Source organism: Lethenteron reissneri, chromosome 30 (genome assembly GCF_015708825.2).
Source record: "Lethenteron reissneri isolate LAM-NWPU_2019-01 chromosome 30, ASM1570882v1, whole genome shotgun sequence".
Lineage (NCBI taxonomy): Eukaryota > Metazoa > Chordata > Hyperoartia > Petromyzontiformes > Petromyzontidae > Lethenteron > Lethenteron reissneri.
The window spans coordinates 11,561,237-11,576,462 of NC_083808.1; the positions used below are offsets into that span (position 1 = coordinate 11,561,237).

At 42.9% G+C, this 15,226-nt stretch overlaps 1 protein-coding gene across 1 annotated transcript in view; it reads right to left on the reverse strand.

Annotated features, from left to right (window-relative positions):
* LOC133349529 (dynein axonemal heavy chain 3-like) overlaps positions 1 to 15,226 on the reverse strand; it is a 622,240-nt gene that overhangs the window by 39,057 nt on the left and 567,957 nt on the right. The window contains 4 exon segments of the mRNA XM_061563065.1: positions 2,608 to 2,866; positions 6,110 to 6,288; positions 7,730 to 7,922; positions 13,260 to 13,390. Coding sequence (XP_061419049.1) covers positions 2,608 to 2,866; positions 6,110 to 6,288; positions 7,730 to 7,922; positions 13,260 to 13,390 — 762 coding nt within the window.

Genomic DNA, 15,226 nt, shown 5'->3' on the forward strand with positions numbered 1-15,226 from the left:
AGACGCTGTCTTTCCGACAGACCTGTTCTTCACCTGAGGGCGGCTGCTTGCGTTGTGGCCGAAACGTCGTGAGACTTATTTTTATAATGTTTTATTTTTATTATTTTATTATTTCCCTTCTACGTGACTTTACCGAAAGAACCAAGAAGATGAACTTATATGCAATGTAAGTAAAATAAATATTTGTTGAAGTATATTGATGTTCAAACAAACATTGCAGCAGTGCTCATCTTCATTGGTGGGCCTGAGCCAGTGGTGGAAACTACATTACGATGGCAGGGCTCCCTACAAGTGACCACGACTTTGAACGGGAGTTGTTGGAGGGGGGGGGGGGCTGTTAGGCACTGGGGGTTTGTGTTTGGACTTGAACACAGAGCAGACATCGGCAGTGCGGATAGCCAGCAAGACAGAACTCCAGATGGTGTGGGCAGCAGAAAAGACAAACCGATTTAATATGTCTACGTCTGCCAATATACCCCATTCATATGTAAATTATAAAATACATGAAGCGTGCAATTAAGAGGCTGGGTAGCCTTGGCGTGCTCGTACTGAGGTGGTAAATTGCAATGGTTTAGATGTTTCAACGCCATCTACACCACTTGCAATGCTGCAGCGCAGTATTTCCCAACTCCGGTCTCCACGGAGCCCACAGTCCGCCTCTCTATAATTACTAATCTTTTCTATTCAGAGGTGAATTAAGCCACTGCGCACTGCATGCACGTGATGGTTGGTAATCAAGGGAAGCGGCAGAGTGGAGGAGGGTATGAGGATTGGAAGTAGAAATGCTGCTATATGGGGCATTATCTAAGCACTTTGTCTACGTCCAGTGCGTGGCTAAGACCCTAAGGATAGATTTCAAGGCAAAAACCATCGTATATCATGTGATGTTTGAATTATTATATTTGGAAAGTTTGTGAAATTGCTACTTGGACAAACTTTGTATAGGCGGGGGGGGGGGGTTAAACATGCAGATGAGTGGATCGAGTAACCCCTCTGTTCAACTGTTTAATTAGAATCGATGTTATATTATGTATCACAATTGTACTTGATAAAATGTCCCAACTATAGCTATCTGGTCTCATTCGAATACAGTCAGTATAATAGTATAACCTCTATATGCTATGCAGGCACTCCTAGACTTTATTTGGTGTACAATAAGTCTTATATTCTAAATTCTAAAACAAATGTCGTGATTTTAAATGGACATAAATTTACTTTGTCATAAAAGTAACAAACATCGGCTATCGTGAATGTTCAAATAAACCTGTGCCTCTGAGGCTAAAACAGAGTTCTAAAATAGAGTGAAAAGTTTTCATCTCATGTACCTTGACATGAATTACATTTACAATATATTTAGTTTTGTCCTAGTTTAGTCCCCATTGAAAATCCATATTCCTATATATTTTACAAAATATTAACCCAGACATCTCACAGGCCTAAAAAAAATGCGAAACTCTTTTCACCGTATCATATACTGTAAAGTTAATAAGGTGGCCATTTTGATTATGGTCATTAGTTAATCTGTAATACTGCATTCTGTTCATGAACAGAAATGCACTCTGCTTATTAAAATGTGTATAAGCATATACGAAATGCTCTTCATAGTTTTGCACCACCTGCTGGGAGCTTCTTCAGGAGCTTCTGGAGCAAAACGTTGGACATCATGCCAAACAAACAGCATGCACTACAGCCCGAAAACCCGTTGGAAGAGCTGTCGAGCATAAACCACGCAAAAAAAACGACCCAGTCAAATAAGTATTTGTCTCGTGTGTACGCATGTTGAACTTCCTTCGCAACATACGTGCTAATTGGAGGTGCGGTTAGGCCTCGGCAAGGTAAGGTAAAAGGCCAAAAGCAACGAGCCTACCTTTTACCCTTACCCCAAACAAATTACCTGATTACAAGGTAATTACTGGGGTACTACACATGAAAAAGGTTTATAACGGGTAAATGCTAGGTAGAGCGCTTTATCTATATATATAAAAAAGGGAAATTTGGGAATATGTGTGTCTGTTCGAAATGTTTAGCATACTTCCCGACATGCAACAAACTTGAAATTTGAAAAAGAAAAAAAATACTTTTGTATTTGGGGGGGGGGGGGTGCAATAATGGATATATTTTGCACGGCAAGTGAGCAGTGACGTCACATCGGTGATGTCACCCGCACGCGGCAGCGTTACGCGGTGTGCCTGCTGACGTCACGCATCCCCTCCCCCCCCCACCCTCTGCGTAGGCCGTGTATTAATCCAAGACAAGAATCCAAGTCTTGGGCGAAGCCGGGGTAGTAAAACTCGTAAAGAATACTCTTGATGATTCAAATTTTAAATGGAGGCCACGGACTGAGCCACGGAGCTTTTAGCGAGTGGTAAACAAGATATTTACCGGGTAATACTTTGCGCTACCTTGATCCTACCGGGTAATTCTTCTGTGCTACCTTTACCCTACCCTTTACCTAACCCCTTGGCATGTCGACACCTTTACCCTTTTACCCGGTAAAAAGGGTAAATTACCTTACCTTCCCAAGGCCTAGGTGCGGTCAATCATTCGCGATGCGAGGAAAAGTACAAAACGCAGTGCATCTCCCTGCTGCCGCCATAGGAGCCTCACGTTCTCGCAGAAGTGTCCTGCAAGTCCGGAGAAGCCGGGGAGGTCAGAGCAGCGAGCCAGCTCTGCCCACGAGCGGTTCTCGAGCCAGGCCGGCGCAGGGTTGGAGGAGGGACTGGGCAGCGCCACGCCGCCCGTCAGCAGGAAGCGCCAGTCGGCGTCGCTCACGCGGCCGCGGCTGCGTGCCAGCCCCACGCACAGCAGGAACGAGAAGAGCAGCTTGTCCTTCTCGAACAGTGAGCGGCACACGTTTGTGTAGATGCTGTGGGGGCCACACACACAGGCGCGCCACGCCGCTCCGGTCATTTTACGCTTGTCCTGTGCCACGCGAGGTGGCATAACTTTACTGGTTCCAATGTATTTATGAGGCCAATAACAGTGAGTTAAATGAGAACCATTTAACTTGAGTGGGTTATTGTATTAGCCGCATAGTTGTCGGTGCTGGTAACATTATCTCCCTTAGCTGATACCAATTTCTGCTATGGCTCATGGACTAACAGTGACATCTGAATGTGCTAATGAAATTTGAGAATATGTAAATTTTTATCATTAAGGCAGAGTGTTTTCGATAAATTTTACGTTAAAGACAACCACTTTTTTCTAATTAGTGAATGTGCAACACAACGGCCAAAAATTCTTTCAACAAAAGTCGTTCTGGTCTAAACTCGAGTTGATTTAAAAATCGAATTTCAATGCTTGACATTTAAAACGGAGGGGTAGTGCAGTGGACTGCGACTGCACTACGAACCCAGTCCTGGCTGCCCCATTCACCAACACAAACTGACCAGTGTGGTGAAGTATGGTCAAACAACTGCTGTGATAGTTACGGCATGGGGAGGCCTTCAACTGACAGTGGATTGACAAAGGGCTGTATTTATTGGTATTATTACATACTTAAATATATTATATATGGTTGCTAAATTAAGTTGAATACATTTCAATTGATGTTTACAATTCGCTGCAGAAAAAAAAATCTTTATTTGTTTATCGTAGCCTCTGTAGCATAAACACCAATGAGTGTTAAAATGTCAATTATTTCTGAGTGTATTTTTTGTAAAAAGTGTGAACAATTGCACGTTTGGCATTAATCATGTTGTGTATTATACATAAAATACATTCATATATATAAGCTTGTTCAAACATTGCTTCCAGAAATTAAGTGTTTAGTAACACTAAATTGGCATGCATCATTACAAAGAGCACCAAATGAAGACCAGTTCAACATTATTCATGAATCTCATAACATCAAGGACTAAATCTGCTCGGTAGAGAGCTGGCGTACCCTGACCATATTGTGGCAACCGTTAATGAATCTGAAATGGTATCTTTTCATTGTTGCATAAAAGATTACACAACTAAAAAAACGTATTTCTATACTAAAATTTTAACTGACCCAATTAGCAGTGATGCCATTCTCAAGGCAATGTATTGCCAAATTAGGTGTGAAATAAGGGCGCATTACTTTTTAAAAAATCCCAAGAGCTTATTGACGCCGCTAAAATGAATTGTTCAATGCCAGGTGGCACGTTCTTAACTGGCTCGAGTCTTTGTAAACACACATGAGAAGCTCTGCAACGGTTGAGTTCAGGAATTGCTTATCGGGTGAAAGCAGGTGACACCATCAACTGGTCTGTGGCGTCTCATTGAGCTGCACAGGAAGTGCAATTACTTCATGATTTTGGATTGATCCCACCGCATGAAACACAATCCTCTGCAACGAATTCATGCCAATGTTGCCCCTAGAGCCAGTATATTCACAAAACATGGCCTAAATAATCAGAGGCTATGGCATGTCGAAGTGCATTATCAGCAACTGCTATATCTCATTACTTTTTGAAGCCATTAGCTGATTCAATGTCTACTTGTGAAGATGTAGTGAGGAATACAAATCACGCATATGCACGAGGTTCTGCCAAGGTTTTTAACATTGGTTTTGTCTTTGGATATATATTAGGGATGCAGAAAGCCAACGGATAACTGCATGCAAAATGCCTTTGTGCTGGATTATGTCCTACAAGTTTGGGCAACCCCTCGGATCAATTTGGCCCAACTTCTTTGGAGCAAGTCCCAAATTGGCAACACGACGTTTTACGAAAAGTAAATTTCTATTGGATCACCATCAAAAGCGTCATCATGGTCCCATGATTCAGGCAGACAGAGAAGGCCTATGCATTAACGCTTTCACCCTCAGTTGGAAAGAGTTAAACTTGTGGAAGGCACTCGACTCTTGAGCCTCCATTATCATTCATAACACACGCAGGCGATAAGGTTGAGCTCAATTATAATCCTAACATCTCCAGTTAATGAGAATTCCCCTGAACAGCCCCTCCCCACCCGGCTCACATTAAGGCCAAGTGTGGGAAGAGCTCAAACGCTGCAATTAGCTGAGGAGAACAAAAATTAGACGTGAAAATCACCATTAAAAAAATATATATATCCAACAAAGACAAATGGCCAATATTACCCAAGTGAGGGGATGGCAAACCAAGGTTGTCATTTGTTTGGTGATTTAAAATCTAATTTTTTCTTCTGAATGTGAAATCATAACCTATATCTACCGTAAGTGTAACACATATCTCCCAGCTCTAGCGGGAACTGGGCACCGTGTACAGTATAGCTATTTGGCAGTCCTGAGACGGTGGTAAACATGTCATTTTCCCCCGGTGGAGGCCAGCGTCTCCAGAGGATGGCCACTGTTGATCTCCCGCAAAGTGGCACTTATTTTACAGACTCTGGGGGCGGGGGGGGACACCAATGAACTGAGTTGACTCCGGGCAGTAATTTGAACCCACAACCTTTCCGAATGCGAGTGGAGCTCAGCCTGAGAAGGACCATAGCAGACCACTGGGACCACATTTTGGGGAACCACTGCTTGGGAGCGATGAGCACGAAGGCAACAATCTGTGAAGTCTCCAACGCTTTGGTGGCAATACACGTTCACCATGAATCCGTTAACCTATGTGTGGGGTTACGTAAAATAACGTCAACAGCAGCTTAAACAGATTAACATTCTTATTTGTTTTGCCACTTTCTGATATATGTAGATATTTCTTTCTCATCAGGAGGAAATTGCTTTGCGTGAACACACGTTTATAATGTATCTGTAATTGTATTTTCACGGCTGGAACAAGATGTAGGTAGTGGCAAACATTATGTGCTAGACAAACTACATCACTTAATTATATCACAGCTACATTAATAATTAATTATGCTTACAATTATTTTTCGTAGTTATATAAGAATGATGCTACCTATTCTTTTTTAAATGAGATCTGCGTTTGAAGCTGATATCTGGTGCACCCCTATAATTTTATGAATCTGCCCCCCCCCCCCCGAGCTAATTAGAGCTCTCCAACTTTTGCTTAGTTTACTTATACCCAGTGCCACCAGTGCGCAATCGTTCATATTCACGTGCAACTGGAAAAGCTACACAGCAGAGGGTGCAAGCGCACACAGAGCTACGGGCAGAGCACCCCGTGCCCTTGGCAACGTCCCCGCCGCACACCTGTAAGTGAAGTGACTGTTGAGGGCCTCGGTGCGTTCGTGCAGGACACTGGAGGGCCGGCTGGAAGCGATGGACTGCACATACTGCCCGATGAACCATGCCAGCGAGTACTGGTACATGGGGTCCACATGCGCCAGGTTGGAGATGACGAAGAAAAGGACACTGGAGTGTGACGCCACCTGCCAGGGAAGACGAATTGTGGACAGGAAGAAGACTTTTGGCGCTGCGGTGTGCGAGATGTTAACTGCCTCGCCTAGTATACAGGCGGTCGTGGGTTCGATCCCGACCCCGATGCCTGTAAAATAGTTTAGTTTAGTTTTAGGATGCGAGGCAAGAACATGAGCCACTCTCAAATACCAATACATATTGAAGGAACTGCGTTGCGAAATAAAGAGTGGTGGACAAGCACATTTAAAAATACCTTGATTAACACGACTTTTTAACAAAATTATATATTAGTGTAAAATTAGGACAATGGTCTTTCTCACAGCAGATAGACAGACTATTTCGTAGCGACATATATGCAATGAATGATTTGGTGGTGCTGCATTGGCAGTGGTACGCAATAACAATTAACATAAAAGCTCGATTATACAACAGGCACCCTGAAATTTAAAAGTCCTCCTCCCCCAGCCTACGTTCAGAAATGAGTGGGCAGTGTTCAAATGCTACTATTAGCCAGGAAGAGAGCACAAGAAAAGCCAATACATACACACGAGCAACGTCATGAAATTTAGAGGAATGGAAATACAATTAATATCCCCTGACACAACAGGTGCCCTCAAATGAAAAACCTGTTATATAATTACATAGTTTGTTTGCTTTGTAATATTAAAAAACAATGATCATATCTCAATGATGCGTCTGAAATTCCCCTGTGTCTTCTGGGCACCGCATTGTTCAACGCATCCTCCAAATTTAAAGGGCCACTGCGCCGAACGTTTACCGGCTTTACATTATTTTGCAATATACCAAAAACACGTGCATTACGTTAACTCTTCAAGAGACGGTGGACGGCTCATGAAGGCATTCACCTGGCGGTCGATTAATCAGGGCCCGATCAAGAAGGATTTTGTGAAGCAGCTCTCGAATATCAAACCTCTCGAAGAAGTGTTCTCTTAACTCCTCCAGCCCACCTTCTTCAACAGTGCAACCCAAAGTGCCGAAGAAGAACTTACGGTAAAATTTTTATTTAAAGCTTTCGTGACTGCAGGGATTCATATTCTTGGTTCTTTCGGTAAAGTCACGTAGAAGGGAAATAATAAAATAATAAAAATATTAAACAATAACATTCTCACGACGTTTCGACTGCAACACAAGCAATCATCATCAGGTGTGAAATACACAGCAAGAAATTTTTGAAAAAAGTGGCGTTTTTTTCTTAACATAGATGGACTCGTCCATCTGACCAACTGCCAAATCGCCGTCCGTGGTGCTGACGTTAAGATAAAACCGCCACTTTTTTCAAATTTTCTTGCTGTGGATTTCACACCTGATGATGATTGCTTGTGTTGCAGTCGAAACGTCGTGAGAATGTTATTGTTTAATATTTTTATTATTTTATTATTTCCCTTCTACGTGACTTTACCGAAAGAACCAAGAATATGAATAAGAACTTACGGGTTTGTATCCATTTCGGGTTTCATCGATCTGCTTCTCGGTGCGCACTGTGACCTCCTGCTTGTCGGCAATCTCGCTGGACAGCTGTCGGCTGGATGACAGGATCGCAATGGCCGTCTCGTCCTCCAGAATGTTGCCTTGTGACGTAGACAGCACCTCCAAGATCTGGTCTTCCAGCTCTTTCAGCTGTTTCCTGCAACATCCGTCCAACAGTACCGGGTTATCGATGGATTACTCCAGATACTGAGTCTGCATGAACCACTACACTCTCTCCATCAATGTACTTTGGTTTTTGTATTTAAGTTTGTTGTCTGTCCCCGCACCTCCGATTAGCGAAAGAAGTGCAACACATCAACAATATAATAGTTTTATTAAACTATAGTACCTTTAATACCTTCCTTTAGATAAGGATGTAGAATTTGCAGGTGGACGCAGCACCAGCCTGAACATGGGCAAGTATGCCAGTAGGGGGCAATGTTGCTACGTGGTATTCATGGAATCACGGACTGTTGGAACAATCACGGAATAAATTTAAGACACAGCGTAAAGAGACATAAAATAAAAACACACAAAGATTGGGCAGCGAGAGAGATCGGACGTTGAGATACTGGGACACTGGAAATAAGTAGCGGGAAAAACATCGAAGAGACTGAAGATGAAGGAGAGAACAGAGAAGGAATATGGAGAGAAGTGAAAAGTAGAGAGAGGAAAAAAAACATAATAATGCAAGACCTGAAAATCACAAAAGGAGGGAGCGAATGAATGGAAGCTATTCCATGGAACAAGGTGAAAGAAGCAAATGTAAATCTACAAAATTAATGCTTGGGGATACTCACAGAGAGCCTGAGCACTCATGATAGATGTATAGCCATACCAATTCCTGTGTAAAGCCAACGAAAGTGAATTATGTGCCAACCTTTAAAGTGAGAACATGATCAGTATGTTTTTGTTTTTGTTATTCATTACATATTTTGCCACCGTATGTGGCATCAACAAAGTGAACAACCTAGCGAGGGCGAGATAAGTATTGAGCAAGCACTTCTCAGGGGCTGCCTGCATACCTCAATCACCACACCCATCACAAGCCTCATGCGCCAACCATTGCCACACCAGAAAAATATGGTTTGATTTCTCATGTTGAAATTCACATTGAAACACACACTACTGCAGATTATGTCTGTGAAACATAGCACCTTTGTGATATTTGTGCTGTTGGAATAGCGTAAATTTTTATTTTACCAGGTAAGGTCCACTGAGCTATATAGATTTTTCAGAAGTGCCCAAGCCACAAATGATAGCTCAACGAAGCGGCTCATCATGTGGAAATGTATCGCAGCCAAATACTCTAAACGTGTGTTTATGAATGTGTAGGGAAAAACCGAATGACCCGTAGAAAAACCCACGCAACCACGGGGAGAACATGCAAACTCCAAAAATACAGCAGGCGTCAGGCTCAGGATGTGAACACCGCAACCTTCTGTATACCAGGCGACGCAGTTATCATCTCCCCACCGTCAATTGTACTTTTATTATTAATTATATATTCATTGTTAGATGCATTGTGACTCATTGGCCGTTTTGTAGCGTTCAGATTTCTACAGCACAGCATCGCATGACATCTATTCGCCCTTGACATATAACGCTAAATAAATGCACAATACAGTTCCGCTTAGTAAAGCATCGTTTTTTTAAAAATAGAAAACGTTTCCGAATCAGGTTTTGTCAATACAAGAATTATTTTTCACCAGTTTCAATTCCAGTTCGCTGATCTTTTGGATAAAGTAACAATTGTCGTACTTTAAGTTGTACGCGGAGCTTCTGGCACCACCATGGGCTTGTGGAATGTTTACCACTCGCTTCGGGGCTGGCAAAAGAGACGAGTTTTTGTCCCATCGAGTAGGAGCAGGAAAAGACTTTTTAAAGTTTCCTTCAAATGCCCAAATTTCAGGAGGTAAGATAGGCAGGAAAGGTGCAGCCCTGCAATTGTTCGCCCGTGCCACTACTGGTGGAAGAGCCGTAGGGAACCCCTCTCTAATGTATTTTCCATACTCTCCCACACTGGCCAGACGTGTTTTGAAGAGGTGGGGGTGCCCACACTTTACCCCGCCACACGCAACCCGCCCATCGACTGGCTGTGGCGTTGCCCATTCACTCTGCTGGGGAGACAGCGGCGGGGAGATTTAAGAAGCCCTCATCATCGTTTCAACTGCCGCGCCGTGGAGATCGAACCGACGACCTCCAGATTGCAAGTCCAGTGTGCTCAACGTTACAACGATGTGGCAGCATGCTGAAGTAAAATATAAACACGTTAAAGTTGGAGATAATAAATCAAATGATCATTTGCGAATGTTATTTGCCTCTCATGGAAATTATATGCGAGCTGTGAATCATTGGATGTAAGCCTTTTGTTCAACAATTTCCGGCGCATTTATTGAGCTGTTCTGTCAAACACGAAATAAAACTGATAATGGGGAAACACAGGCAAGGCTGCATTGGTGTGAAACAAATAAAGGCAATCCCCCACTCGCTGTCCACATTGATCTGGATTCTTTTGCTCAATTTGCACGTTCTGGTTAGCAATGAAACAGCTCTGTACAAAGTAACAAGGGAGGAAACTACTTAATATTCTAAATGAGAAAGTGGAATTGCTATACCCACAAAAGCCTTAATAAAATGACAAAAACCTGCTGGATTCAAAGAGAGAAGAGTGTCAGCACAGCCAACATTCGCGTAATCACAGAGACAGGGAATGGGGTTAGTGGGAGATGTCCTCTCAAAGGAATAGGAGACTTAACCCCAACCAGCAGAAATCAAATTAGGATCCCACGTTGAGCCCCTTTCCAGGCCCGACACTGCGTATCACAAAGCACGACTGATAATGCATCCAATAAAACATTCCACCGCGTGTTGCTGTGTTGTCAAGCAACGGCTGTATTTTCCGCATACAAGAGAGGACTCGTGGAAACTGTAAGAGCTGTTTTTACTTTGGCAAAGCCTTAAAATTATAAGACGTGCTTTTATTCCTGTATTTTAAAGGTTAATTTTGTAATCCCGATATATGTGATTTATTGGTGCTGCACAGGCACTTGCCACCATTATCGTATTCTCCCGGATAGTAAGACACGCAAAGTATCAACAAGGCTCGATTATTGCAACTCACTACTCTACGGGACGTCTGAAAAAAAACCATTACAAAACTGCAGCATGTAGAATAATTATCTGGCACGTGTCGTAACTGGTACTGCAAGATCTGACCATGTCCGCCCAGTGCTTGCTGAGTTGCATTCACTTCCGGTTGCCGAACGAATACATTATAAGGTCACATTCATTACAAGTGCTTGACACAAATGAACCTCAATACCATGCTGATCTCGTCGGGGAGCATAAACCATCATGTGAACTCAGCAGCGGCTTTTGGATAGACATCGAACAAAAATGGTCACCGCATCGTGCGCTTTCAAATGCGCTTCTGCAACAGTCTGGAATGCTCTTCCTTCCGATATTAGGAAGCCACTGGAGCTATGCTACTTTTAAATAATCTAGATATAAAATTAATTTCTTTAGAACTTATTTTTGTGTTGAGTTTGGTTTCCTTCCCCCGCACCTCCTGATAAGCATGGTTGGCTCCGTACGGTGCGAAAGAAGTTCAACATACATCGCTACTTCCCAACACCTGGACTAAATTCGCAACTACAGTACACGCTTCATACCCTTGTATACCACCTTCCCAGAACATCGCATCTTCCATCTAAAACTTTTTTTCTTCCCAAAAACACTGATAGTGTGCATCTTATATTCCACATCGTCTCATAACCCGAAGAATATGGTGCATAATTAGAAAGTATTTTGAAAATGCAGTTAAATGACAATGGTAAGTTAATGATAGTAATACAATGGCAATTCTAAAAACCAACAATACTTTTTAACAATTTTCACGTCCACACTCTGCCAATAGATAAGCGCAAACACGGTAAATGTCCACATCATTGAATATAATCCATTCACATGTAAACCAAATCAAGTTAATTGCCATATTTGTTGAATTGGTAACAACAGAACAATTAAAAACTCATGGCCTACCATGCATTAGGGAAAGACTTCACTCTAATATTAGCCATGTGCTTGTGGGTAGCTTTGCACAATGGAAGCTCACCCAGCACATGAAGGATGGGAGGAGGGGGTGGGTGCTGATTAATTCCACAGAAAGCGATTGATGACACAGGAGCTCGTAGCTTAGAAGTTAACGTTGCTAATGGAAGGAAAATGTGACACAAGTTGTGAAAAATAGCGAACAGAAGCCTTTATCTATGGGAGTGCACGATGCACACCCCACGAGGGTTCTCCTCGGCCTCGATGTGGCTCTAATTCAAGTGCCCCGAGCAGTCACTTCAGGAGCAATAGTTTTCGCTGCAAGTCAGCGGGTTTGCATCTGATTTAATTATATTTTGTACAAAGTCATTATGCCCTGTTGTGGCGCATTATGGGTAATAGCTGTAATAATAAAGACCTCTGTTTTGTTGTTGTTCATCTCCACTTAACAAATACAATCTTGCGTAAGAAGCATGACTGCAAATGACACAAAGTGGAAACCGGTGAAGGGTTTGTTTGATTAAACAAATGCTGCTGGAAAATATCGATCAGGAATGCAAATAGGCCGGTGAATATTTGTTTTTATCTGTACACGGAGATGTGGAGATGCAGAAATGTAGGATGAAGGTCTCCCGAAGCTCCCATCACCACAGCTGTCAACCCACACGGTTCACCACGTATTCTTGTCACAGGGAAATTGAGGTTTTAGGTCCATACGGCGTACAGCCGTTTCAATACGGGCAAACAAAATATATTTGTTTGTGTTTCTCCCTCGTGATGGGACTTTGTAGGATGAACGTTGAGATTTATAAGGGCACGGGGTGACCAATAAGGTCTGAATTGGTCTGAAATAAGGTAGGCACTGATAAGGGGTTGACATGTATGCATCGTCCTCATGATTCTGCGATGTCAAAATCCACCAAGGACCTTCACACGAATTGATTTTATTACTCCGTCTCCTCAATTGCATCCACTCAGAGATATTCCAATTAGTTGTCTGTTTGCATATGTTTTTGATTATATTATTCTAGGTGCAATAGGAACATGGACCCAAAACACAGGATGCTTTTATTGAGATAATTTCACTTGTTTACTCAGGAAAAACTCAGAGTCTCAGGACTGTTTTTCATGAGGGATTTTCGCATGGGGGGGGGGGGGGGGTGATGAAATGCATAATCCCACCTGAGTAACTTGTAGGTAATTGTTCAGCTTTGGGGATGTTTGACCAACATCAGTTACATTGTTTTTTTGCTATGGGAAGACACCGCACAACCCGGAAGGAAACCCACGCAGAGACAGAGGGAGAACGCGCACACACAATCGATACAAACTGCACACAGAAAGGTTTCCGAGTCGCGAATCGAACCCACCCAAGGCCCTTCTTGCTGTGAGGTGCACGCGCCGCCCTGTTCACTGGCTGTGTGGCACCGGTGAACCTTACCGGTTGTGGGCCCCTTCCAGGTAGAGTTGATTTTTGGCCTCTTCCAGCTCCGGCTTTTCCCTTGCTGCCACAATGCTGAGCAGCTGGTCCTCAAGCCCCCGGGGTGTGATCATGAAGTTCAGCAGGGTCACCTGCAGCACAGTTACAAGCTTTACAACACCGGGGGCATCTTGGGAGTGTCGCAGGTCCACGGGTATACTCCACAGATAATTATTAAGCCCTTCGAAGAATTAAAGCGATTGAGAATGCGTGCCCCAGTTACCAGGGTGATGTTGTGGTCACATAGACTGAAATAAAGAGATAATAAGTGGGTTTTTATACGAAGAAAATAAAAAGTTCAACAACATTCTGTAAATAAATGGAAGGCTACTCTCCAAAATTTGTATTTGTTTGTAGAAAAATCTTATAAATTTATTTTTGCAGCTGCATACAAATGGTTTGGCAATTTATTTTATTAGAATGCTCTGTTAAACAATTACGTACCATTCTATTTTGTTGGAATAATTTCAGTTTACTAATAATCTCTACAAACAAATAAAAAGGCAATTATAGTGTTAAATCGATAGCTTCCAAGCACGACCTTAAAATCAGAAAATTCAGGGCACTCGTTAACATCAGCCCAGATCTATCCACTGGTGGATGGAGACCCTCCCCATGCTGGCATTATACTTTACCATCTTAATCCACCTCAGGAGATTAATCCTCCACATGAGCTAATTACATAACTCTATCTCCACCCGTGGTCATCCTTTTTGGGACGTTCTTCATCTTGGCAGCAATTCCGTCACCAGTTTTGTCCATCTGTTGTCTTCCCCACATAGCGACATCCCGCTCATGGCCACCTTGCTTGCCTTAACATTCAATATGAGGCCTCTTAATTTGCATTAATTCTCTCATCCGCGCGTTCCACTTTTAGAGTAAGTCCTAGCGTGCACAGGAGCGGTTCGGATATTACTCTCCACTGATGTTGGCTGTGGCGCGATATTGTAGTCAGTCGGGTTAAAAATTCAAAGTGCTGTGCCCTGCGCCACTACTCCCTCCTACACGAGCATATCCCATGAACACATAAACACACAATATGAATGTGCTGTTCACACACTGCATATGATATGTATGTTGAACTTCTTTCGCACCGTACGTAGCCAACCGTGCCAATCGGAGGTGCAGGAAACACACACACACGCAATGTAAATACTGCACAGGTTAACTGTAAGAGTCTCCAATGTACGGAACGTAAATGTGTCATCCGTATACCACACAGACGCGCCAAATGCAGTTGGCACACTATGGCTTACATTTCAAACACACTCGTGCCCCGCTGCTGCTTACACTATATCACACACGGACAACGCGGGTGTTATGTACGAAAATCCACATCTTCGATTAGCACGGTTGGCTACGTATGGTGCAAAAGAAGTTCAACACACGTACACAAAAGCCGATATGCGTACAATTCATACAATTATCATTCCAAGAATTTGCCACAGCTCAAAACTAATTCCCCACAGCAATACAACGCCAGGAACATAAATACCATGCACCTCGTAATAAAAAAACACAGCTTCTTGGTTCTTTCGGTAAAGTCACGTAGAAGGAAAGTAATAAAATAATAAAAATAAAACATAATTAAATTATTCTCACGACGCCACCAATATATTATTTCCCCTGCCGCCCACGTTACGATAAACGGATCGGCAGACAACATTCCTTGTTTTCGTTGTCGGCAAGTAATGATTAATTTATTAAAAACTATTACGACAACATTGCCACGCAGGAGCTGCCTACTGCTGTGATATGATGCTTGAGAATCTCGCGGGGCATTTTGTGCCGGGGGGCCCAATGCAGGCACGTCCACACACTTTCGCACTTTCGGGTGACACATTTGCTGGGAGCCACGTTCAGTGATCGTAGCCACTGGAGACGAAACACACCATCAGTGCTGTCTATTAACCGTACATTGGGGTTCA